The sequence below is a fragment of the Phallusia mammillata genome, chromosome 2 (assembly GCF_965637545.1).
Source record: "Phallusia mammillata chromosome 2, kaPhaMamm4.hap1.1, whole genome shotgun sequence".
Taxonomy (NCBI): domain Eukaryota; kingdom Metazoa; phylum Chordata; class Ascidiacea; order Phlebobranchia; family Ascidiidae; genus Phallusia; species Phallusia mammillata.
In genome coordinates this window covers 3,178,956-3,204,116 of record NC_137253.1, presented here as the reverse complement: position 1 = coordinate 3,204,116, position 25,161 = coordinate 3,178,956, and the positions used below count along the sequence as shown (strand labels likewise).

The following is a 25,161-nucleotide window of genomic DNA, read 5'->3' as shown; positions in this document are numbered from 1 at the left end:
TTATTCCCTCATGGGATGTTTGCACTGGCAAAGAAGACCAAACGAAAGTATTACTTTTGCATGACCACAAAATAACTAAAAGCAATCAGGAAAAAAATCTTTTGTGGAAGTGTTATTAAGGTAAATATTTATGTTAACAGGTAATAAAAATTTCACGATTGCAGCCACAAGCCCACAACCCATCAAATAAAAACTATCATATTACCCAATCAAATGCTAATGCTTCAATGTTCAGTTATTCAATTATGATGTCACAAATAACCACTGTGTGAATGTGATGTCATATTTAAAGTGCAGACAAAGTGCGTGCGAATGTCTTTGGCATTTTCCAGTTTAATCTATCCCACATTTTTCTTGCATTTTCATCAACAGCTATTCTGTTTACTTTGTATGTTTTCAGCTGTGTTGTTTTGTTTGATTTGATTACTTGTGTGTTGTTTTAAACCTGATTCTTAAAATTTTGAAAAATGTAAACTATTTTTTTGCAGGATGTTACAACATGAAAAAATGCAAAGATGTTATGTAACTGTGCAAGGAGTTTGATTAGCTGATCCATTTCCAGACAAAATCTTGATGTCGTTTTCATGCTTTACAAGTTTCTGCCTAAACATATAAGGTTTGAATTGTCCACATCCCACATATTGCAATCAATATTCCTCGGTAAAAATGACTTTTGGCTGAGGTTTGTTTTTAAAGAGTTATATTGTGCTGATATTAAAAGTTGATTTATATTTTGTAACAGGCCTATCCTTTCCAAATAACACTTTTATATTCAGACATCAAAACATTGGCTAGTTTTAATGAAAACTACTAGAAGAGCTATTTGGTAAAATATTATGCCTGGCAGCAATGCCCTATTTACTTTTATATTACTTGGTACAATTCTGCTTGTGTTTCTGCATTCAATTATGGACCATAGTAGGTTGAATATGTAGAGTGTCTACTCAATGTATTATTTCTTCTCCTAATCAGCACCAACAATATTACCACTTAGTGATGTAACAATCCAGATCATTGATCCCATGACAATGCCCCACTCACTAAAGAACAGAGAAAGGAACAATCGTTGGATGAGAAAAAGATCCTAAATGACTCCGTGAGATAAAAAAATTATGGATAAAATTTTGCTGTTAACTGAAGTAGGTATTTTTGTGTTTAGTTTTTTTTTTAATTTTACATTGATATTGTGATACTTTGTTATTAAGCCTATGCTTTCTAAATGACACTTTTTTATTGATTTTACTTAGTTTGATTCCACTGAAGTTTTCTGCTTTTGACCATAGCAGGTTGAATATGTAGAGTATGTCTATTCAATGCAATATTTATTTGTTTAAATAGGACCAACAACATTACAACTCAGTGATGTAACAATCCAGACCATTGATCATATGACAATGCCCCACTTACTAGATAATAAAAGCATGAATTGGCCAAATGTTCCATTATTGCATGGGAACAAGTTTCCAAAGTGAACTATTTGGACACAAATTTATGAATGAAATTTTTACAGTTTATGAAAATAGGTATAAGTTTTGTGTTTTTGCATTGATATTTGTGTTAATTTGTGAATGTTTATTTAAAACTGTTGATTTTCAGAATGAGACTTAAAACTGATTTGCTGACATCTTGAAACTTTGACTGCTAATGGCCATAACAGATATGCTGTTATGGTAATAACCACGGATTTGCAAGATTTGATTGGGATACCAAAAGCCATTATGCCTTTTTGCAGGTTTGTATTTCAGTTTTTTTTTTACTTCGACTTGTGCAAAAGTGCAAATTACAAGTAGTATTAACTTAACTCTTCCATTGCCGAAACTGCATATATAATGTTGTGCTATAGTTCATGTTTTGTGCTTTCAGGAAGTTTTGTGTCTGTGACCTTAAATTGAATATACATAATTAGTTATTGTGGTATTTATTGTGTTACTCATGTTTAGCAATGAACATTTTTATCTACCTCTAGTTTATTTATTACATTTTGGTACATAATAGTGTGTGAGGGGACTCATTCTAAATTTAATTTAAATATATGTATCATTTTTGCTGTTTTAATTTTAACTTAATGCTGTTTCAATTTTAATTCTCAGCAGGTGCATGGAGTTACAGAAATACTACTTGGTGTTGCTTTAAATGTTTACTTAACAACTTATATTGTGATGCCATTTCCCTTACAGTCCTACCTTTCTATTCAAATACCAACTAGTTGGAGGAATCACTGAAATGGAACGGCACTTGATAAATGTGACGAAGGACAATTTTGCAGCAAACAACAAACAGGAAACCCCCGACTAAGACTAAATCGTGAATCAATAGCGCCTCCTGTCGGATTTGTTAACACACATCGACGTGCCACTGAAGCCGACAATTCACCACCCATGAAAGTACGTCACAGTGGTAGATTCGAAAAAGTGGTAAACGTCGGGCGCATTAAAGGCGTGTATTTTACGATTACAATAAAAGTTGTCGGTTTTACGCCACTATTTAAACGTGATAACCCAGAGGTGCCTGATAACCCAACTTGTACACACTGCTGTGCCAATTTCTGTGTCCCACTCTATGCAAACCTTCCCTGTAGTTAGTCCCTTTCGGGCATTTCCGATTAAATTTATAGAATAAAGCTTGACATAAATATTGAAACGTAATTAACTGCACACAAAGTAATGCAACAAAATGTGGGATTCCATTCATCTAGTGTCGCAGAATAGCCAGCATTTGTTACAACACCGAGAATATAAAACAGTCTTCGTCGCCCGCAAACATATGCCTTTTGTTATCTCTAATGGAAGCAAGAAGCATTGTTCGATAGAAGTGACTCCTATATATTCCACACCATTTTGCAATTTACAAGTCGCACCGTCTGGCATCAAATAATACGGCAGAAATACCACAAGCTTTCAGGTTTGAAAACTATTTCTTCCTCGTGCATCATTACCAAATGTATACAAGTTCTTGTGAAAAATTCAGTGACCATTAGTTTATACTACTGCTTAACATACATAATTAAATGTGGTTTGTCGTTGAATATGTTTTTTTTTAATTGTGGCAATATGATGCCTAACATTGACTGTGGACACTTTCGAGATAACATATTGTCTTGTACGACCAACTTGAACCGTCGTTAGATATTACGTCACAAACATTTTTACTCGGAGTGACTTTACTAACAACCCAAAACCCATCATTTTTGGACAACTGACAGCGCATCGCGCCACTAGCGGCCAGTTGTCTCCGTATGAAACATGCGACGATTTGAAAACTTAACTAAGCCTTAGCATTATAGTTCATACGACGTAGCAATTCACAAAGTTGACATTTTTTCCTTAGTGTCAAGTCATAAAATATCCCGGCTGGGACGAGGGACGTCTTGCAACGACATCCGAGGTGAGTGTTTATTCTGGTGCAAATCTGACTCGGGGACCACAAGAAATTTTCGTCAACACGACAATCAACTCAGTGGTCGCTGACATTCTGTCTCACGCTGTGAGTGAGTTTGACACGACTGCTTCATCCAGCGTGTCCATCTTCACAGAGACGGAATCGCCTTCCATAAGATGTTTGTTATTTCAGATCCGCCAGTAAACAATGCTTCACATAATTAACTTGTTTGCCTCGACCATAAAGTAAACATGCACATCATGTATAAATTTAATAAAGTGTTTCCACAGGGGTTTCGGGTTATGGGATTTTTATTACCTCGGCATTTTTACAAAACAAATTTAAACTTGCAAAAGATGCGAACTCGAAGTGTCCAAAGAACTTGTTTGAAGTTGTGAGATTATTTTTTCTGGATGTTCAAGAGTTACTTTTTCCCTGAGTTGTATATCGCGGGATTACCAGCCTTGTTTTACACCTTTCTTATATTTACCAAACGTCACTTCTTAGTCCTGCGTTTTTCAAAATGCTCATACCCTGACATTTTATTCCGCTAGGTGATGCACCAGAGTTAAAATGTGTGATGTTGTGCTTGCAATTGCCGCAAGAAAATATCTTTACAAAATTCAACTCTTACTGTTGTGGTTTTCCAGATAATGTGGATGCTTGAATGCCCACATAATATCCCTCACACCGCACAAAATAACATTCATGATGTTTGTAAACATTTGCTCTACACGTGCCAAATCAAACCTCTTTAAACCTTATTATGGCCTTGGTGTCAATCAGCAATCAATGCAACATACTGGTCCAGGTGCTTAGAATGACGTTCCTGACCATATTGGTAATGCAAACGCTATCACAAACGTCACTGCGTTTTATTTGCACGAGATTTAAGAACCTTGTTGTAAACTTTCCCTTGCATTTGTTTCCACGCTCGCATACACAAATGATTATACTTCCACCACGAAACAGATAATACAGCGTTTATGTGTAACTGTTGTCGCATTAATTGCACGTTTTATTGTTTTACTTTTGCACCGTTAGCCGACTCAGGTATGGCACTGCGCTGTAACACAAGTCCTTATGTTTTGCAATTGTCACCTTTTGTACAGTTTTGTTCAAGTTAAGCAACTCTCACCCACAAGCTTCCAGAGTTCTTATTTATTCTCTAGCAGTTTTTTTTATTGTTTTTAAATGAGAACCGCATTTTTTGTCACAGTGGTGTAGTCTTGTACATTGTTTTACTTTTTTATTTCATGTTCATGCGTTTTTTTTTTGGTTTAATTCATTGGTAGAACTACTAACACTGGAACTCGGCTTACGTCCGGTTTGGTAGGTGGCGCAACAGAGCATAGGCGTTTATGGTGCTGACTCAGCAATCATTCTTAATATAAACCCAAATTGCTGAGTCAGCACCATAAACGCCTATGCCCCGTTGCGTCACTTACCAGAAATTCCCAGATCGGGCGCCAGCCAAATTCCAGTGTTAGTAGCTCAACGTAATTCGTTTAAGTGTCTCGACTAGTATCCTTATTTACTATAAATGACCTTGTCAACGCCCTAAACAACTTTATCAACAATACAATCTGCAGTATGTCAAAAGTCAACTATTAATGCAGACTACAGATTTGTGGTGTGTTCTTCTTTCCGGCGCTTGAAACTTTCCAGCAAGATTTCTTTCAGTGGTTTCTTTTTCTGTCGAAACCCCATCCTCTTTCCCTAACACGGTGGTTAGGTTGTAGGGACCCCTTGACTGGTCCCACCAACGCTTCCCCCAGTCGAGTTATACGCACTGCGCGCCACACTCACTTTCTTGTGGGCTCCCGTCACATAGCGCCTTATAATACAGTGAAGCTGCAGCGCATTTAATCATGAATCACCAAACTGTTTTGCGCTCCATAACATTTCAACGTTGCGCAGCTATTTCTGACTTGGTGATTGTTTTGGTTTAGTGCAACTATTGTGTCGCTATGTTTTTTTTTCACCAAGCGAAATAAACTCAACTCACCAATCAAGTGAAAAGGTAAAGAACTAATAAACGAAATTATTGGTTTCGAGTTCAACAAAATTGTAAGCGAAAAATCGGCACTTGTACAGATACTTAGCCCAACCTTTAAGGCAGTCGTTAATTGTAGACTTGTGCGGGTTCGTACAGCAGGTTATGTATATTCTTTCTCTTTGTATGTTCTAGTGCAGTGTGCCGCAAGATGATGCTGGGTGTGCCGCCGCAAAACCTTTTTTTGTAACTTTTTGTTTTCAATTTGTTTTTGTGTATTTTATCATTATAGCATATGATACTGTTCACACCACCAAATTAAAGCTACACTACTCACTGCATATTCATGTTTTATCACGTCATAACATACTTTCTATTGGCTTAATGCAGGGATCTCAAAACTCGCGACCCGGTGTGGCCCTAAGAGGGCTTTTGTGCGGCCCGCGAACTAACTTTTAAATTTTAGGTGTTTACCGGAAAATTCGGAAAATGGCCAAGGAAAAGCCAAACGTCTGTTACTCCCTCGTTTTCTACTCGCATTCCACTAGGACAGGGGTGGCCAACTTGCCAGTCGTTAAGATCGACAAAATTTTTCCTAATTGTACGCGATCGACTGATCAGTCGTGATTTAGGCTGCCAGTAACATAAAGCAATAATGAAAACATCAGCATGAGATTTGATTGACAGTTATTTATAGTCATGAGTTTTATTGTCAAGCATCACGTAGTTCTTACAACACTAAAACGTCGCATACGTACATATTTTTTATCAAAGTATTCAGTGGGAACTTTTAAATCCCCCCAATTAATAGCAACTGCTTCGTTGAAGCAAACACTCAAGTTGTGACGACAAAGCATTGTAGATGTTACGACACAATTTGGTGCCAAAATAACAATTGTTACGCAACAAAGAAAGTGTCAATTACATAATTATTGTCCGATTGCACATTTGTGCGTTGTGTCAAAATGTCAGAAGTGCTGTTTTATATTATTTAGTTTGTTTTTCAACTAATAAGCTTTTGATAAGTTGTGGAGAATTTAGTGGCGATCGACCAGTCAAAAGCAGGCGATCGACCAGTCGATCGCGATCGACGTGTTGGCCACACCTGCACTAGGAGATTTGTCCTGCATTCGCGTATCCATTCCCAAAAAGTATTCCCTACAACAACAACTAACATCGTGAGATAGTACTGTTTGTTGTATCATAAACGCCTTCAATGCGAGTGGTATCGTGGTGGCTAGAATGCGCAGGTTTATATTTTCAACGAGTTTAAACTAATTACACGATTTTATCTTTAAATGATTAGATTTTTCAATATTTTTATACTAAGCTTGTGTGCCACATAAAAATCATTTGTGTTCCACACTTAAATAACCACTGGTCTGGTGGCTAAACACAGCAGAAGGTTGTGGATGTAAGATTTTCTTACACAGCGAATTCTAAAAATATATAATAACACAAACAAAGCGCACATAAGTGCACTAAAAACATCGTTACGCATCAGTAATTTCATAAGTAATGTTATGCATCAGTAGTATCACGTGATCTGAAAAGAAACTGCAGTGGGTTTTAAGTTTTTGTTGGTCATGGAATGAAATGCATGAAAAACATGTTTTCAGGAACTGTCAGTCCACAAACGAAGCTACAACTGACCGTAATAAGATTTTAAAATCCAGTAAGGTAAGATTTTCGGTCTGATTGGGCAATTGTGTTGTGATGTCACAAGTTTTTACTGTATGATTGTGACGTCATACTTTAAGTGCATACAAATATTAGAAGTTTAGTTTTTTTCTGGGTGCATTATTTTTCTGGTCACCGTGGCTTTGTCTAAAATATATTTTTTAAATAGAGTTATACTAAAGATGATATAAACTGGAGGTTTCTAAAATCAGTGGTTACAACCACCTTAAGAAAAATGGTGAAAAATAGTCGACTGTCATCTATACAGAATTTAAAAGTAATTGACAGAATGAATAACACTAAGTTGTAAGTAGAAGGTATTTACATTGGGGTTGTGTTAACTTGTGTATGGACTGACAAAAGCATAATAAAATATCTGCAAATAGACCAGTGTATCTGTGTTTAAAAGTGCACCACACATTTACCTAATTTTTCTTGTTTGTTGTACCTTATAGTTTATACCATTGTTACAATAAAAATTATCAAGTGTCAAGATATGCTTGTGACTAAAGCATGGCATAGAGGTGGATTTAATTATCATAATATTTGATGTTGGGTCATTACGTTTTGAAGTGCTTGATCTTTCTTCTAAGGTTAATATGTGTTTTATTTTGCTTTATGCAGTGGTAAGATGAAGCTCTTGATCCACAGCGACAAAAACAAATTGAAACACAAGGAATGATCTCAAGCAAATATCAATATAATAAGGTATACAAAATACCTTTCCATCCAAGACAAGTACATTGATCCTTCAAAGAAATTTATTTTTTAGCATTAAAGGTTTGCAACCCTTGATTGGTTCAATTACTTGTCTTTCTATGATAAAATTTTATTCAAAACTCACTCGCACTCACTTCTAACCATGATTATAGAAATCCATGCTTATTTTTTACTCGCAAGAGATATTAGTCCTTTCACTCTCTTATTCACGTCGTGCAGAGGTCACCAAACTACTGCCTGTGGGCTGGATTTGGCCCATGAGGTCATTTCCTCTGCCTTGCGATTATATTTTTGATTTGCCTAATGGTATTGATACCTTTGTAACATTACAAAGTAATCTACTGCTTGCAAAAGTTTTCCTGTCACGATATGTAGAATTGATACCTAGTTTTATAGGATTATGGGATCACAGTGCCCAGGATTGATCCAAAGCCAATCCGTTACATCACAGACAAGACTAAAAGTGTTAATTGTGTGCAAACAATTTTGTTTTGATTGTGATGTAATATACAAGCATTGCTCGTAAGATGAGACTAACTAGTTTAACAGTCGCTTAACCAGATTTTAAATTGGATTGGAGAAAGACCATATCTTGGTGACCCTACAAAATCCCTTTGCAAGCTAAATTGTGAATGGGGTAAAAACCATGTGGCCCGTGCGAATCATTTTTAAACATATCCGGCTTGAGGGATTAATCCTAAATTTACTTTTTCAGGATCCATGATTGAGATTGATGACAAATGTGATTATATCTGAGCTTCTGGCAATCAAAATAGAGTTGCAGTTTACTTGTGGAAACTCGCTGGTTTGTGAAAATGCACAGATGGTTGTGTTTGGTCCGATGCAACTTATAAAGGTGTGTTGTTTCTTGATATTAACTAAAAATTATGGTAATCCTGAACGGCAGTCCTAATGGCAAAGTTCAGAACCACATTGGATTTTATGGCACATTTCGCCGAGATCTCGGGTGTGCACGAATTTTCAGGTGTGCAAGTGTGCATGACCAAATATTAAGGTGTGCAAGAACCAGTTAAGTGTGCACCTCATCAAGAAAAAGCTAACCGATTTACAAATATTTAACAAAATCCCAAAATAGCCTTGCAATGCAATTGCGCCACTGGTTAACTAATATAAAACGAAAATTTCGAAGGCGGATTTTTTTTAAAGAGAACAAACACACAAGGTGTCACAAACCTAAATAAAGTCTCAAGTGTGCAATCAAACTTGAAAAAAATAGTCTCAGGTGTGCAGCTGCCATACTATCCATACTGGGTTCAGAATACATCAGAAGTTTTGAAAACTAATATAAATACAATTGTAACCCAGTACATCTGGAGTTTTTTATTTTCACACCCAAGCCTCATCACTTCAACAAATGCTTTTTGAGTTTTTTATTAATTAAAAAAAAATGTCAAACCTGCAACTTTCTTACCAAAAATTCTTTGTTTTTTTAGATTTGATCTGGGAAATGATGCTCTGTGAAATATCTCTTGAAATTTTTGAATTCTCATCAAATTTTTGAAAAGTAAGTTTTATTTTTACATTTGTACCAAAAATCGTCACTAAAATACAGCAATTGTGCACATAGATGAGAAAATGAAATAGTAATTTTATTTACAGTAAAAAAGTGAACTTCTTCCACAATAATTCTGTCACTGACAAAACTTTCGTTGTTTTGTAACAAACTTAATCACTTGGTCAACTTCGCTTTGCTGTTTTGCAATTTCCTTTCACTTATTGCAATCAATTTTTCTCGTTGTTCCTCAGTTATATCCTCCGCTGTTTTGTAAACTTCGATCGCTTTTGTGTAACATTCGATTGCTTCTTTGATTCGTGAAGTTGTCTCACAAACAGCACCAAGATTGTTCAACAAGTGACCGTAGATGTAATACTTTGAACTTTCATTCCCGAACTTTGTTTCCATAAGTTCAAGTCCAAGTTTTATTGTTGTTTCACTCGATGCAAAATCACCGATGTGATGTTGACTCACTTCAATGTGATGCAAACACCGAACCTCCTTTTTACATCGAATTTTTTCATTTATTTGAAGGTCACGGATTTGCTGAACCATGTCACGCATCAGTGGGATCACGTGATCGCGCACGATTTCTATGTTTCTCGACTCCGAAGATGAATCGGAATTTTTCATCAAATGTTCGATTGTTTTTCGAATTTCCATCGCACAACCCACTACACTTTTCGCTACAGCGGAGTCGGGATTTTTGTTTGCATAGAAATCTGCGGCAACGCTAAACAACAAAATGGCTTCCAAATATTCGCCGTCATCTCTAAATTTTGTGGCTTTTTCTTTCAGGTTTTCTGCAGTGACCCCTGGTTGACCAGTGATTGACCTTGAAAGTTGTTGTTTTGTCGTTTTTGCTTCGTCATATTTTTTTGTTTTTAATAAATCAACATAATTATCAATACGTTGATTGAATTCGTCAGTTTGATCTGCAGAGAAACAAAAAAATAATGTTTTTTTTTAGTTTCATGAAAAAAACAGTCTATTATACTTTGACATCGGTTCATGTAAATCAAAAGTGTTTTGAAAATAAATGTGTTTTTGAGTGTTACGGTAAGGAACAATTATTTTAGTAATTAATTTATTTTAAAATCTAATCATTAAAAAACGATTGCGTGTTAAAATTTAAATCAAAACGTACGCTGTTAGTCTGTGTGACGTAATAACTAGGTTGTGACGACAAATGCTAAGTAACGATGCAGTTGTATGTTTGTTTTTATTTTGAATTGGGGATTTTTTTTCTCCAACCTGATATCTGATTTCAAAGAAAATTGGATTTGCGTACAAAATAAACTTGTCATTTTTTTTTAATTTAAGCTGTTTAATTGGTTTTGGCATTGATTTTATCTTGGACCGCGGAAAATTACAAAACGTCTGTTGTGTAAATGAAACTGTTTGAAAACCACTGGCCTACAGGTATTTGAAAAAGTCAGTAGGCCCGACATAAGTGTCAATATAATGTTGGTTGGCCTTCACAAAATTAAACGTTCCCTATCCCTAAGCTAAACAAATAAAGTGTACAAAAAACTTAACAGATTTTGAACTTTACCTTTTGGTGGTCAGATTAAGTTCGCATTGTTTCATCACAATAATAATAATGTATCACACTTTGAGGGTGAATAAAACAAAAAACTTTATATTTTACAAGATATTAATATTTTATCTGCTAATAACGCTGTGGGCCACGGAACATTGTGGACCGCGGGCAGCGTGTTAGAGACCTGTTGTCGAGGAGCGCGCAGAACAATTTGCATGTGAACCTGAAGCGCCAGACTGCTTCGTACCAAGCTGTGAGATAGAGGAGTCCTAGTAGGGCAACGACCTTTCTCTTGTTTCGGTGTTGATTTGCCGTGTCTGAATACAGTTAGCTGATACAAATTGGTTTGATGCCTTAATTTCCGTCGTTGCTATACAGGTTTCCCGGAGTGCAGTTTTGGCAAATATCTTTACGGATTTTTATTGCCCGATACTTTGTCGCGTTTTCATGGTAGAAAGTGTGAGTTGGACAACGGTCACGGCCTTTTTCGAATGAGAAGAGGTAAATTTGAAAGAAAACGCATCTGACTCATTATAGAGCAAAATGTCATATTATTTGGGACATCGTATCAGAGTTGCAAACGGGCCTGAAATTTCAGCCCGAAACCGGCCCGAACCCGAATCGTTTTTTAGAAACCCGTTTAGGCCCGAAAGTTTAATTGACAGGCCTATACATTAACAAACAAACACAATCAACAATTGGTCTTGAACAAGGCGATTTAGGGTTGTTTGGCAATAGGCCAGGACCAGCAGCTGGCTACTCAGCTAGTCAAACTAAAAAAAATGGCACAGAGTGTAAAGTCAGGTCCGAATCAAGCCCGTTAATTTTAAGAAACCTAAAACCGAACACGTCCCGAACCCAGACCGAAACGCAAAAATTTACAGTCGTTATTGAAAAGAGTGGTCATACTCAGGCACAATAAAAGCTCCACCACTTTGCAGCCTTGCCTACACTAGAAAAAATGTTGGCTTATATTAGGCCAAAGCGGCTTGTCTTAAGCCAATTTGGCTTATAATACGCCAAAAAGTACAATTGGCTAAATTTTAGCCTTGAAAATGGCTTATTTTAAGGTGGCCAGATCCAAGACACTTGATTGGCTCGAAACAAGCATTCTTGGCTTAAAGACGTGTTGCTTAAATCTGTTGGCTTGAAATAAGTCGCAAACCAAAACAAGCCGGCTAACTGTTAGCTAAAATTGGCTTGTTTTGCCCATGACAGATTTAAGCCACTTGGTTGGCTAGAAATTAGTCAAACAATATTCTGCTTAAATTCGTTGGCTTGTAATGGGCCGTATTCCAAAAAGGCATCATTCAAGCTTAAAAAACCGCCCGAATTTAGTCCCGGATGTATAGCTAAAGCTAATGATGAACACAAATATGTGGCATCAAATATTCTGTCTGAGTTTTTAAGGAATACAGACCTTCGTTGATTTTTTTTCGCATGCAAATCATCGGCATTAACCCGATATATTTTTTGTGGGGATTTTATTTTATAGTATAATTGGTATAATAGTATAATTTTTTTGAACCTAAGAAAAATACCACAGAAAAATGTTTTATTTTAGTTTGCATCAGAATCACCATTTTTAAAAATCTACTTTTAATCGTGTTGGTCCGGATTTACAATTATCGGGGTATTGCGCAACGTTGCGTCATCTGCCTCGTGCTGATGGCTGTTTTAAGTTCGCACTTTGTTCGTGTTTTTAAAGGAGTTAGGGTTTGTTAATATTTTGGAAAAAAGTCATAATAAGTATAAATAGATTTAATAAGTATAATAGATGTGTATGTTAAAAAATAAAAATGGAATTGGCCAGAAACGGAACGTGGTTGCGAAAGCTGGGAATACAGTGAAGACTGTTTGCGTCAACTAAAAGGTAAATTTTTGGGTGACACTAAAACGCTGAATGGGCGGGATGGGCGGGACGTCGCGGAAACCGCTCAATATCGGGTAAATTGCTGACGGTTAGTGCTATTAGGGTTAGGTTGAGGTTTTATAATAGTATATGAATCAAAAAATGTCCCTGCTTAAAACTTATTCAACTATTTCCTGACATTAGGCAAAAATGCTATGGCGGGACGTCGCGGGAGATGGCGGGACGTTTCGGGCGCGGAATGTAGTGTTCGGCGGAATTTTTTTTAATGATTTTCTATTATAAAACCTTATCCCAACCTTAATAGCTCCAACCGTCAGCAATTTAACCCGATATTTAGCGGTTTTCACGACGTCCCGCCCTCCATTCCGCCCGTCCCGCCCATTCAGCGTTTTAGTGTCACCCAAATTTTTCATTCAGGCTTTGAGAAGAATGAACATATTTTTAGCCAGTTGTTTTGTTATTTGTAGGATGTGGATTAACTGCAAAGGACCGACTTGTATGATGAATATAAAAGTGAGTTTGCAAAGGTGGCTTTCTGTTTGAGAAGAAAGTGTTTTGACACGTGCATTTTTCTGGTATGTATGTTCATTTAACCTAGTTGTTCTGTGATACATATCTAGGATAACGGTAATTGGTGATTCTGTTCATTTTTTAGATTTATTGGAGATTATTTCCAAATATTACAGTCTATACAGCTCCAAATTGAAACACAAATATTATCAATTAATTCTAGGATAATAAAGTACAAAATGCAAGCCAGTTCTAAAGAGTGTCCCTTGTCATTGTAAAAATATTCAGTCACAATCTTCCAACTTTACTTTTTAATAAAAAACTGAAACTGTAATTTGTTTTATTTTAAACACAGGAAAAAAGAGAAGCAAAAGAAATTTTCTTTAGAGAAAGTGTTTTGACATGGAAAGTCCTTTGTATGGATTGTAGAACTTTTGTACAGTTGCTTTATATCACATGTTTTATTTGGAATACCCATTTTTATGCATATCCCTGTATGTTGCCCAGCTTAGTACATCACACAATGTTTAGTAAACTACAAATGCAGGTGATTTACTCAATTTGTCATAAGCGTCTGATATGCCATTTTTTGTGTGCACATCCTCCACCAATTCTTACACATATAACCAAATTTTGTTGTTGTTGTTTTTATGTATACCATTGTTTCAACATGTCATTTTCATTTCACCTTTTTATTACTACACAAGTTTTTAGTGTTTGTCATGAATTTTAATGTACTTTAACAATTACATTAACATCTGTGATTACCAGCATTATTTTAAATAAAACAAAAACAATGTTGTTACTTATGTCAGTGTTTGCTTGTATGTTACATAGAGCCTGTATATAAGTCACTAGTAATTTCAACTTTGTGTGTCACCTTTACAAAATCCCATAACCATTCACCATGGCTGTCATGTTTTGATTTTTATGTTGAATCTGTCCACATGTTTGCATATCTTTAACTTTATCACTTCTTTTTTAGCACAACCCAAACCATTACACTTTATATATGGTTGACCCTTGGTTCAAAGCTTGAAGCACGAATCACAACTGATTTCATTTCAGTTGTGTATTTTTGCAAGTAGACAACCAAGTACCAACTAAAGATAAAGAGTAATGTTTGGGTTTGGTCCCAAAAGAAGTGTTTAAGTTAAAGATATGCAAACATGTGGACAGATTCAACATAAAAATCAAAACATGACAGCCATGGTGAATGGTTATGGGATTGTTTGAAGGTGACATAAACATAGTCGGCTTGGATTTAGCCACTGAAACCAAATTGGCTTAAAACCATCCGGCTAGAAACGGGTCGTGGAAAAACCATCCGGCTAGAAACGGGTCGTGAAATGCTGTGCTGGTGATTATCGATGATGTGAGTGGAAGATTTTTAAAACCTGTTTTTTTCTTAGCCACTAGAGGTCGATGCAAAAGCCCATAAATAAAAAAAGAGGGGAAGGTAAACTTTGGGTGGCCTTTAAATGTCTGTCAAATTCTGGTGGGTAATAAGACATGCTTTTGATTTCCGCGGTTTGTTGGGACGATAGGTAGCGGAAACAGTTAAATGGTTCATATACTAGCGTGGCGAGTTTTCTGTGTGGTGGGAAGTTTTTAAACCTTATGGCCAATTTTCTAATGTTGCCATGGTAATCACATCTCGAGAATTTTTAAGTAGCTACAAACAAACCTAAAACCACAATTTAATTGAACATAATGTGTCAAAACATCCGCTGTCTGTGGTTTCACCTAGGTTGAATTGTGTACCATAAGTCAAATTAACTTACAAGATTGAAATTCTTTGTCCAGATAGTATTAAATTATTTCTAAAGTAATAACTAACACCAACGATTTTGTGACAAACTGCCCTTTTACTATGTGAAATATTTTGAGGTGTTGGTTGTCGCTACACAAATATTGCCTTTCCAGCAAACTGGCAGCGGACGCTTGTGGCTTACATTTCATTGCCAACCTTAGAAAAAGAACGTTTTTGCTCGTCTTGACATGTGGAATCATCGACTTCTTGAGGGAAAAAGTGGGGTCCCCAATTATAACGGTTTAAGGCTTAAATAGGGGTAACATGATTAAAACTCAATTTCTATTCGACCTCTGTGATAAACGAGTTATTGTGGAATACAAATTGCTCGCGAACAAAAAAGTTCCGCACCCTGGCATTATTTAACAGAAGTTAAAGGTTCAATGCAAAAATTTATAACAAACGTTACCGGCATAACTACGCAATGTAACGGTTCAATGTATCTCATACCTGGTTGTTGCTGGTTGCTGGAGGTGGGGATTTCCCCTTGTTGGATAGAAGTTTGTTCTGCTTCATTGGCGCCCTCTGTTGGTTCGGTTGATCGTTCCTCGGTGTTGTTTAAAGTGGAAGGCACTAAAATATAAGTGGTTTCACAAATAGACTTTAATTTATCCTACAGTCGTGTTTAGTTATTTTATCAACGTGACAAAGACACAGAAACGTTTTGTTACAAACTGTCCAGTTACCCAGTGTAATTATGGCCACATAACTATTTGTGAGCTTAATTTATTGGCTACTTTTTAACGACTTGAATTTGTTTTCACAAAATGATTTGCAGCTTAGCAATGTGTGATATGACGTAATATTTTGCCAAACTGTTGAAATACGATTTTTAACTATAGGCTGAATACGAAAACAACTTTATATTACTATGTCAGATGCAAAAACCGGGATTTTTATTGCAGAACTGGTTGAGGCTTAAGTATGAAAACGAAAAATCGTGATTTGAGAAGTCAAGCGCTAAATGTCAACACACGATTTGCAATCATTTTGTGCATAATGTGATTAGTTTACCTGTTGGTGGTTGTGGTGATTTTCTGTTCAAACGTGAGATAAACTTTCGTACCGTCGTAAACAGTCCTTTGGAACCACGTCTGGTGGGATCTGAACAAAATCAAATTTATTTTTGATTTTGTAATTGTTCTTCAAAAAAGGGTGAAAACTTTCAACAATGTAACTTTCAGCATTGGTATACGATTGATAGAAGTTACAACCAGTCAATGCATGTTATACCCAGTTGCTGCGGGCTGCTGCTGGTGGAAGTCTCCCCTTGTTGAGGAAATGACTGTACATGCTCTTTTGCGCCATCTGTTGGTTCGGTTGATCGTTCCTCGGTGTCACCTGATGTGGAGGGCACTAAAATATTGGTGGTTTACTACTAGACACTTTTATACTGTATTGTTTCGTTTTGTAACAGAAGAATATTACTTATAAACATAGGTTATTTGCTAAAGAAGTGCCGGATTGATTTTGTTTGAGTTGTCAAATATTAACTTTCCACTAAAATATAGTGCGTAAGACTCCACATATTAAACAGTTGCAAGTGCAGTTGAGAGTTGGCTGCGTAAGCTTCATAACAGCGAAAAGGCCAACCTACGCTGACGGGTTACTGTATGTTTAAAAACGTTTACAAATTATAAAGGCGAGTTAAAGTTCGGTAAGCCCTGGAATGAAACCAATAGATATAAATCGACTAGTTTATGTTGTTGCTATTTTCTCGTCTAATCTACTTTCAGCAAAACATTAAAGTTTGAAATTTTCATCAGAAATGGAATAATGCTGTAGGAAGGTTCGTCGCACTTAAAAATTGATAAGGGCCTCGTTTATCCTGGTGAAAGGCTTTGTAGTTTATGAAAGTAAGAAAATCAAATAGTTGTCAAGTTGTGTTATATCAAAATGTCAATCAGGCGACGATATGAAAACTGTACACCAACATTCTACTCGTTTGGAAATTATTCGTTTTCTCATGAACGCTTTCGTTCATTTCTATCCATACATCTCTTACACTTACCTGTATTTTTCACTTCCTTGATTTCCAATATCTGGGTATAAAAATATATATTACAACGAAAGTTTTCCCACATCTGTTTTTAAGTTCACTTTATAAGTAAGCATTACATGCAATGGAACAAATGTAATCTAACCGGTGTCCACGACTGACCTTAAAACACTTCACACTGCGCTATCTGGTTTAACCTCTAAAAAAGTCCACAGCTATATAGGATTGAACGAAAATATTTAATAAACAGCAATATTTATAAGGACACGGTGAAGCTTTCTTCCTACAGAAACAATCAGGCTTTTAAACAGAATTTGAAACTATAGGACCCAATGTAAATGGCACAGTTAATAAACTTCCAAACAAGATTACAGTTTTAAGATAAAAAGCCCGTTGTAGGTTTCCAATCTACAATCCAACATAAGGATTTAACTTCAGTAAATTACTTGCCTTTTTTGCTTCTTCTTGAGCTGATTCTTCAGTGTTTTGAGATGCTGCTGATGTTGTTGGTGAGTCAAGTTCCTCAAGAGTGGTGGCGTAGTTTGTTGGAAAAACTCCTTCCTTTCCGTTGCATCGACCTCTGGCCCAACCTTCCTCCTCCTGTGTAATTGCAAGCAGAAAAAGTTTGACACAAAAGCTTTATAACCTATCTAAAGTTTTATTTTCTACCAATTTACCCAAGAATTTACCCATGTTCATGAAACTGGTAAACATTTTTTAAATTAACATTGTTTAGAATACTTGACCAATCACTTGACTGGTAAAAAAAGACAAACAATGTTACATCAATCAGAAATAATTGTTCCCCCATAGTGTAACCGTTTTTGTAGAAACTGGTCTTGTGGACTCATTAATCGCTTTATTACAAAATAGGTGTAACGTTGTACATTATAACATGGTATTTCACATTTTTTATGTGTTGTTTATTTTTGTAGTGAAAATGTAGCATTGGGATCCAATAAATACTAAACCATAGGTACCCACATCATTATACACGTCGATTATGTCACCAACTTTCAATTGCAGTTCATCGGCGTTTCCTGGTTCGTAGGAATAAGTAACTTCCATTCGTCGTAACACCTCCACATCTGACCACAATAAAGACGAATATTTTTAAGTCGATTTGCCATTAAACGATAAACGAAAAGTACGTTGTTGAAATATGTTCCAAGTAAAACAAAATAGTTTAACAAAAAATGTTTTTTGGGATTTACAGTAAGACAGATTTTTCACGAATTCCATTTTAACATCTCGATCAATAGCAAATGTCAAGACCAAATTTTTAAATTATAATTTTTGTTTGTAGAGTTTTGAATCATAATGAGGATATTGATTTTGGAACCATGTGCAGCCAATATCTAGTGGACATGAACAAGCTTCTATGGGCCAAACGGGTTGGGGCACCAACAATTGTGGAAAACGATGGCAAAACAAACTGACTTCGGAGGTAAAAACCTTTTTTAGAAAATTTAATTTTTTTGTCTTTTTTTGAATATTAGCTCATGATAAAACGTTAAAGTTTGTTACTACGCAATAAGACATGATGTTAAGTCGAGTTTTATCAAAAACAATAAATCACAGGTGGTTAGATTGTAGAGCCTCGCGACTGGTTCCTCCATCGAGCCCCCTGACCCCTTTCAGTCGTGAGATTCCCACTCTGCGCCACATTCACTTTCCTGTGAGCCTGTCACATAACACCTCATAATACAGTGTAGATACAATGCATAATGCCACTATCCACTAACTGTACCCGACACTTTTTAGCGCTCTGTAACGTGTTAACTGGAGATGTACCGAATATTCGGTTTGTCGAATTTATTCAACCGAATCGGCTACTTTTGCAAAGATTCGGTTTCGGCCGAATAATTTTTTGCGATTCGTCCGAAACCGAGTCTTTTACAAACACACATGTAAAGCGTTAACGCTTTTCTTCTGCTTAGTACCTACTAAAATCGCGTCAATCATTATATTTTTAACACAATATCGCTTTTCCGACTGCAACAGCAATGCATTGTCGGGCTGCAAATAATGTTTAAGGCACTGTCAAACCCCACAGAACTAAAATGAGGACGAAACATTAATTGCCTGGTAAATAACTTATGTTTTCATGTCAAACGCGTAGGGCACGACTTTATCTGTGATTGGTTTACCTGTAGGTTGCTGTGGTGATGAGCTGCTGGAAGTAGGACGGTTTTCTGTAGGTAACCTTCCAATGTGTTTTCCTTATGTTACCTTTTCAGCGCTACATATTTATTTATTTCTCTCAATTGCAGATTTTCACGTAATATTGTCTTATTTGATTTATTTCACTGTTCGTTCTAGTTGCGTGCTTTGTTTCGCATTACCTCGCTGGATTTTTCGCATAAATAGTTGTCGCTCTCGGATGTGCCCAGTAACCTTCATAAATTGTTTTGGCCTATGATTGGTCAACCTCCGGTCGGCAGACAGCAGTGTTTTGAGGGACGTTTAGTAAAAGGTCGATTTGCTATATCGATTTGACTTTACGTCGTGGTTATTTTTTATATATAGAGTATATTTAACTTGATACAATGTTTATTAGCCTATGGAAAAGTTAGGAAGAATCGCAGGGCTTCGTTTACAGAATTGGAAGGGGGCATAGAATATATTAGATTAGCAGGTTCTTTAAAGCGTTTTTGGTCCAGGTAACATGTGCATCTCATATCCTGGTACTTCTAACACAATGGACCAGAAAAACTTTTTTAGAAAAGTAATCACTATCACCTGTTTGAATGTTCGCGATTTACTTCATTTATTATTTTTTGGATATCTGGACTCTTTGTGGAATAATATGAACCAACTGAACTTCACAAGTTCAGCGGTAAGCCCGTCAAATATCGAAACAAGCACTGTTGCCTGCAAGTCCAAGAAAGACTCTGTCGTGGGTTCGAGTCCCATCAGAGCCCTTGCCATTTGGAATGATCGGCTGGTTTGGTATACCGCGTTTAAAAGACTGATCCTAGTGATTTAGTTATAACTACGCCGTTATCACTGATCTGAATAAACGCTTGAGGGTTGATCCCAGTTACGAAATTACGTGCATCCTAACTGCTTAGCTGTCAGGTTGTTGCTTAACTAAAGCTAAGTTTATTGATGTTACGAGAAATAACTTTAAACCGGCTCAGGCATAATCGCGGTCGTTCACACACATTTGCGTTAGTCAGGTCATAAGCTTCAAAACAAGCACACAAGTCCCAATTATTTGATTCTACGTGTCCATAATTGGTTACCTGCAGGTTGCTGTGGTGATATGCTGTTGAAACGGGCGATCAACTTTTGTACGGACGGGTTGAATTTTTCGTCATCGTTTCTAATGGCGTCTGAACAAACAAATGGGTGAAATGTGTTTTTTTTCTCACTGCCTATAAGTATTCTTGGTAACAATACGTTTATCAATAACTAGAAGTTCCTACGAGCCAACGTATCTCATACCCGATTGCTGTGCATTGCTGCTAGTTGGAGTTTCTTCTTGTTCATAAGAAGGCAATTGTTTGTTTTTCTGTGAGGTGCCGGCTGATGCTAATGACAATAAATCATTGTTGGTTAAGTATTGGTGCTATTGTGTTACCTACAATGATTTTTGTTTTCGCCTATACATATTTTAATAAATATATAACTTATTTTCGGACCTATTTCCTCGTAAAGTTATACGAGTTGCCGCTAAACCAATATTGACTTTCCACCATACTGGCAACGCATGTTTGCTGTCGTTTAAGGCAGTGATTTTCAAAGTTTAACACAAATGGCAGAAATAGCTTTTCTTTCATAAAAGTAATTCTCCGCTATCACCAGTTTGAATGTTTCTTCGTGATTTACATCATTTATTTTTGTGTAACAAACAGATTCGTCGTGAAATATTAAAAATATAATTGCGTGGGTCCGTTATCAATTGGTTGAGTGTGACATTGATTTTAATATGCGCCAAGTGTTCCGCGACTTAAAGTAGGTAAAACAAAAACTGGTAAATTTATAATGATTTTCTAAATTATCGGAATTTCCATTATCGTTTTGTCCACCCCATACCTAGTTGCTGCGGTTTCCTGGATGTAGGAGTTTCCCCTTGTTGAGAAGAAGATGGTGACCGTACCACTTGTGCTTCATATATCGGTTTAATTGTCTTTTTTATGGCCGCACTTGTTGTAGAGGGGCCTGAAAGTTGATTGCTTATAGATATCTTTATTTAGTGAAGACATTTGCCTTGCTTTCCGAGAGAAATAAAACCAAGATTTATTTGAAACATCGTCTGTGCACCGAGTGAAATTGTTTGACGTTCGGTTGCCAAAAGACGAATATTGACTTTACAACAAACTGGCAGAGGGCTGTTACGGCTTTATATTGACCTTTTTTAAATCTCAAAAGTTTTAAAAAACGATCGAACAAACAGCAATGTTACGACAAATAAAACAAAGTTTAATCAATGAAAAATAGTTTTGATTGATCAGATCGGAAATGGAAGACCTGCGGACATTTAGCTCTAAAAGTGCGCTCTGTATAGTTTTGCCGTTGTAAGAACCAAACCTTGGGATTACATTACACAAAATTGTTAGTGCGGCCTCGCGAGTAGTCAGGTGGCTTCATAAACTGAGCATCTCACCCTAGTTCTAGTACGGGGATGCTGAAGGTTTTATACGAAAAAACAATTGACATTGTTAAATCCTACTATTTTTTTTTTACTCTGGGAGGATTTTTTACCTTGCTGAGAAGAAGGCAACTCTTGTACGCCCTCCGCTGTTTCGCTTAACCGTCCTTCGGTTCCACCCGATGTGAAGGGCACTGAAATATAGATGGGTGATATGACAAAACGACTTAATACCTTTAGATTTTTTTATGTTACTGTGTAACTTCTGAACCGCCAAGAAATATAACAGATCACATTGTCACATTATCTCTCAACTTAATTGTTTTGACTACCAGTTCCAAAGCGTCTCGGGCAAGGAAATCTGCTTCTACTCGGGGTTACTTCTTATTATAATAAATTTATATGTATTGACCGATTAATTTACCGTGAAAACTTCCGGACCGGGGTGAAAAATGGTGAAGAGGGACGCGTCGACTTTCGCTGACTTGCGGTTGCTCGTCTAAATCCATTTGAGTCAGAGTTGTCAAAACTTGAGAAAGTAGCTTGGTAGTTTGTTGCTTATCCAAACGCGTTTTCAATTCTTCTTTTATTTCAGTCATTGTAGGACGTTTTGTTGGATCTTGATCCCAGCATCGCTTCATCAGTAGTTGGAGTTGCTCTGCGATTTCTTTGTCTTCACCGACCAAAGTTTGTATCCAATCCTGTATTTCCTGGCAGTCTGGTCTTTTTCCTTTCTTGATTTCCTCTAATAACTCTCTTCGCTCTTCCTGAGTCAGACGTGGATACGGAGCTTTACGATTTAGTGCCCAGTGGATGATCATTGAAAATGCGTAAACATCATGTTGCTTCCTAGGCTTCATGCTGAGGTCCTTCAGTTTTTCAGGAGCTGTGTAATAGGGAGTGAATTGAGGCCTTTCTTTCTTGGTTCGTGCCAAAGGATTCACATTTGCCGAAATACTGTAAGTTGCCAGTTCGGCCCCGCCAAAATCGATTATTTTGCAATGGAGCTCTTTAGAAAACATAACATTTTCGGGTTTTAAGTCCTGATGAATTAAACGTTTATCAGGTAAATTGTGACAGAAAGCCATTGCTGATGCTACTTCGTATAAAATACGAACACGCAAAGCAAGGCCCAGTTCTTTTGATGTATCCTGTAGTAGCTCTTTGAGATTCCCGCCTTTGTAATATGCCATCACAATTCCTATTGCGAAAGTCCATTTGACATAGCCAAAAACCCGAACGACATTTTCATGATCTGCTTTCTGCAAGTGTTCCATTTCTTCTTTGATTCTAAAAAGAGAGTTTTTTTTTCAGCTGCATGTTACGTTTTGTGCATGTAATAACGCAAAGCAAAGATCTCGGTAGGACAGGTGAGGTGGTATGTCCCCTCAACAAAATGATTGAAAACAATTTATCAAACGTCACACAACCCGCATTCCTCGCTTTTTAATCTTCGGTTTTTAGCAATGATTAAAAATGTCGCATCTCGCACCACACATCAGGAAATCAAGCAGGCCAACCAAGATTAGTAGTCACGATGGCTGGCGCGCTTTGCTGGTTAATTCATCTAAGATTGCGCAGTAGTTTGTCATTATCGTGTAGTCCATGGAATTAATGCCGCTGGACGAAGCTTTTGAGGTATAACTAGTTTTGTAAGTCCACACATATACCAGATACACCAGCACAATATATAAAATTAGCAAATGTTTTCAAAATTGCCATTTTTTAAAATTTAATTTCGATTTGTTACCTCATTATCATATTTTACAAATTGTTGTGAAGTCATCAACACAAAATTAATCTTAAATAGTACGTTTCTTCCATATTTGCGATAGATTTGCACCGCTCTATATAACAAATCGTATAACTTACGTTTTTTCAAGCCGCGCCTTTTCTTGGGTTCCACCAGATACTTCAAACACTTTGATGGCAACTTCTTGCTTTAACCCATTGTGGTATCCGAATATAACATCCCCGAAGCCTCCTGAACCGGCCACGAATTTGTCAAGGTTACATGTGATGTCACCACAATCCAATTCCCGTAACTGTGACACAGAAAGATTATGTTTTTACCCCTGATGTCCAACGTATATTTCATTGAGGTCCAACCAAGCCATACAACTAACTTAACCAATGTTATTCAAAACTTTGTTCAACCGGTTTGCAAACGAAAAGTTTTTGATTCAAATCCCGTTGGGCTTTAGTAATTGCTGAGTAATTTAAAACCCAGTTTTTTACATTGCAAGATTTGTTTTTGAAACAAATTCTCTGCTACAAATTTAGGTTTATCAGACAAGTCAGAGCGAGTTGAGTAAAACATAGTTATCGACTAGTTTCAGAGTGTTAAAATGGTTTATATAGAAAAAGAAAGCGGATTATGTCAGTAAGTCCTCCTAAACTTAACTCTTAGCTAAACATTATCAGTCACTAGAAAGCACAAAAGGGCCTTAGAGCTACTAACACAGGACCTTACATCACAGGCCTACTAATTTCCAGTAAAGTGCGCACTCAAAAATAATTCCGGCAGAGAGCGCACTCAAAAATCTTAAATGCACTTTGTAAAAAAAATGCTGACGGTTAGGGCTATGGGGGTTGGTCTGAGGTTTCACAATAACACTGAAATCAGCCCAAAAACCCAGTTTATGTTAAATTCATTCATTTAACCCTACCCCAGACGCAATTGTAATTTGAATAACTGCGCTCTTTTCACCATCGATCGGTATTTAAGAAACTTTTTGTGGTGTGAGTTTCTGTGTTAGTAGATCCTCCCAAAATAGGAAGGAACGAAAATACTTTAGGATTAAAAGAAAAATTTAAAACAAATTTATTTGAATCCCGGTAGTCTAATTTGAAACTATACTTTTTCATACGGTGGACAAATAAAACCTGTTTAGTGTAATGAACAAACAAACAAAAGAAAAAAATTTGTAGAAGTTGCTTACCTCTTTCGGCGAAGTCATGTTTCAGGCAGTTTTAAAAAATATTTTAGCAAAGAATGAATCTAACTGCAGAAGCTCTTGCTGCATAAAAACAAATTGATGTTTTTTATGTGTTTGTTGATAACCTCGCCCTACAAGTTAGGTCTGCAGTCGCAACACCAGTGCCAATAAATATCATACTTAAAGATTCTTTAGCAAATAAGCATCAATATTCTATTGTTGCTATGAAATATTACCCTTGTCGAATATACGTGTAAGATCTCCAACTTTCGATACATTTTTTTGGCTACATATAGGTTCCAACGGGGACCAAACAATGTATCGCACCAGCAAATTTGTTTTATTACTTTTTGACTCTTGACCCCTGCTGACAGCCACACATTTATCTTGTCACTGACTGAAACAAGTTTCTGCATCTCCGACTCCAATCCTTCGCAATACACGTTTCTCAAGTGACAATTTTTTTGAATAGCAAGCAAACTCTGATGACCAAAACGCTTTCTTTTCTATTTCACGGCTTTCATTTAATCAAACTAGATCGCAACTACATGTGACTGTTTAAACCAATACAACTCATATAAATCATGTGATTTATTG

General features: G+C 36.6%; 2 protein-coding genes and 1 pseudogene across 2 annotated transcripts; 1 reads left to right on the top strand and 2 right to left on the bottom strand.

Moving 5' to 3' along the window:
* The window catches only part of LOC145212396 (uncharacterized), a 182,923-nt pseudogene extending 177,153 nt beyond the window's left edge, over positions 1–5,770 (top strand).
* Positions 5,771–9,284: 3,514 nt separating this feature from the next.
* On the bottom strand, positions 9,285–10,212 carry LOC145214985 (uncharacterized). The gene has a single exon (XM_080083635.1). It carries the CDS (start codon positions 9,951–9,953, stop codon positions 9,465–9,467), a length of 489 nt encoding a protein of 162 aa, XP_079939761.1. The 5' UTR covers positions 9,954–10,212; the 3' UTR covers positions 9,285–9,464.
* Positions 10,202–24,585, bottom strand: LOC145212140 (uncharacterized). Its single transcript, XM_080080177.1, has 13 exons — positions 24,568–24,585; positions 23,498–23,670; positions 22,050–22,915; positions 21,739–21,819; positions 21,070–21,195; positions 20,479–20,565; positions 20,259–20,366; positions 19,179–19,250; positions 18,013–18,116; positions 17,479–17,625; positions 16,263–16,385; positions 16,044–16,133; positions 10,202–10,225 (listed from the first exon to the last, which is right to left on the bottom strand). Exons 1-12 carry the CDS (start codon positions 24,583–24,585, stop codon positions 16,071–16,073), a joined length of 1,968 nt encoding a protein of 655 aa, XP_079936303.1. The 3' UTR covers positions 10,202–10,225; positions 16,044–16,070.
* Between the last annotated feature and the right edge of the window lie 576 nt (positions 24,586–25,161).

Excerpts from the sequence above, each read along its gene's own strand:
- LOC145214985 (XM_080083635.1), bottom strand. The coding sequence starts at position 9,953 with ATGGAAATTCGAAAAACAATCGAACATTTGATGAAAAATTCCGATTCA.
- LOC145212140 (XM_080080177.1), bottom strand. Across the intron at positions 17,626-18,012 it reads TAATCGACGTGTATAATGAT|GAGGAAGGTTGGGCCAGAGG; the intron begins GTGGGTACCTAT and ends ATTACACAGGAG. Across the intron at positions 16,134-16,262 it reads CAGCAGCCCGCAGCAACTGG|ATCCCACCAGACGTGGTTCC; the intron begins GTATAACATGCA and ends GATTTTGTTCAG.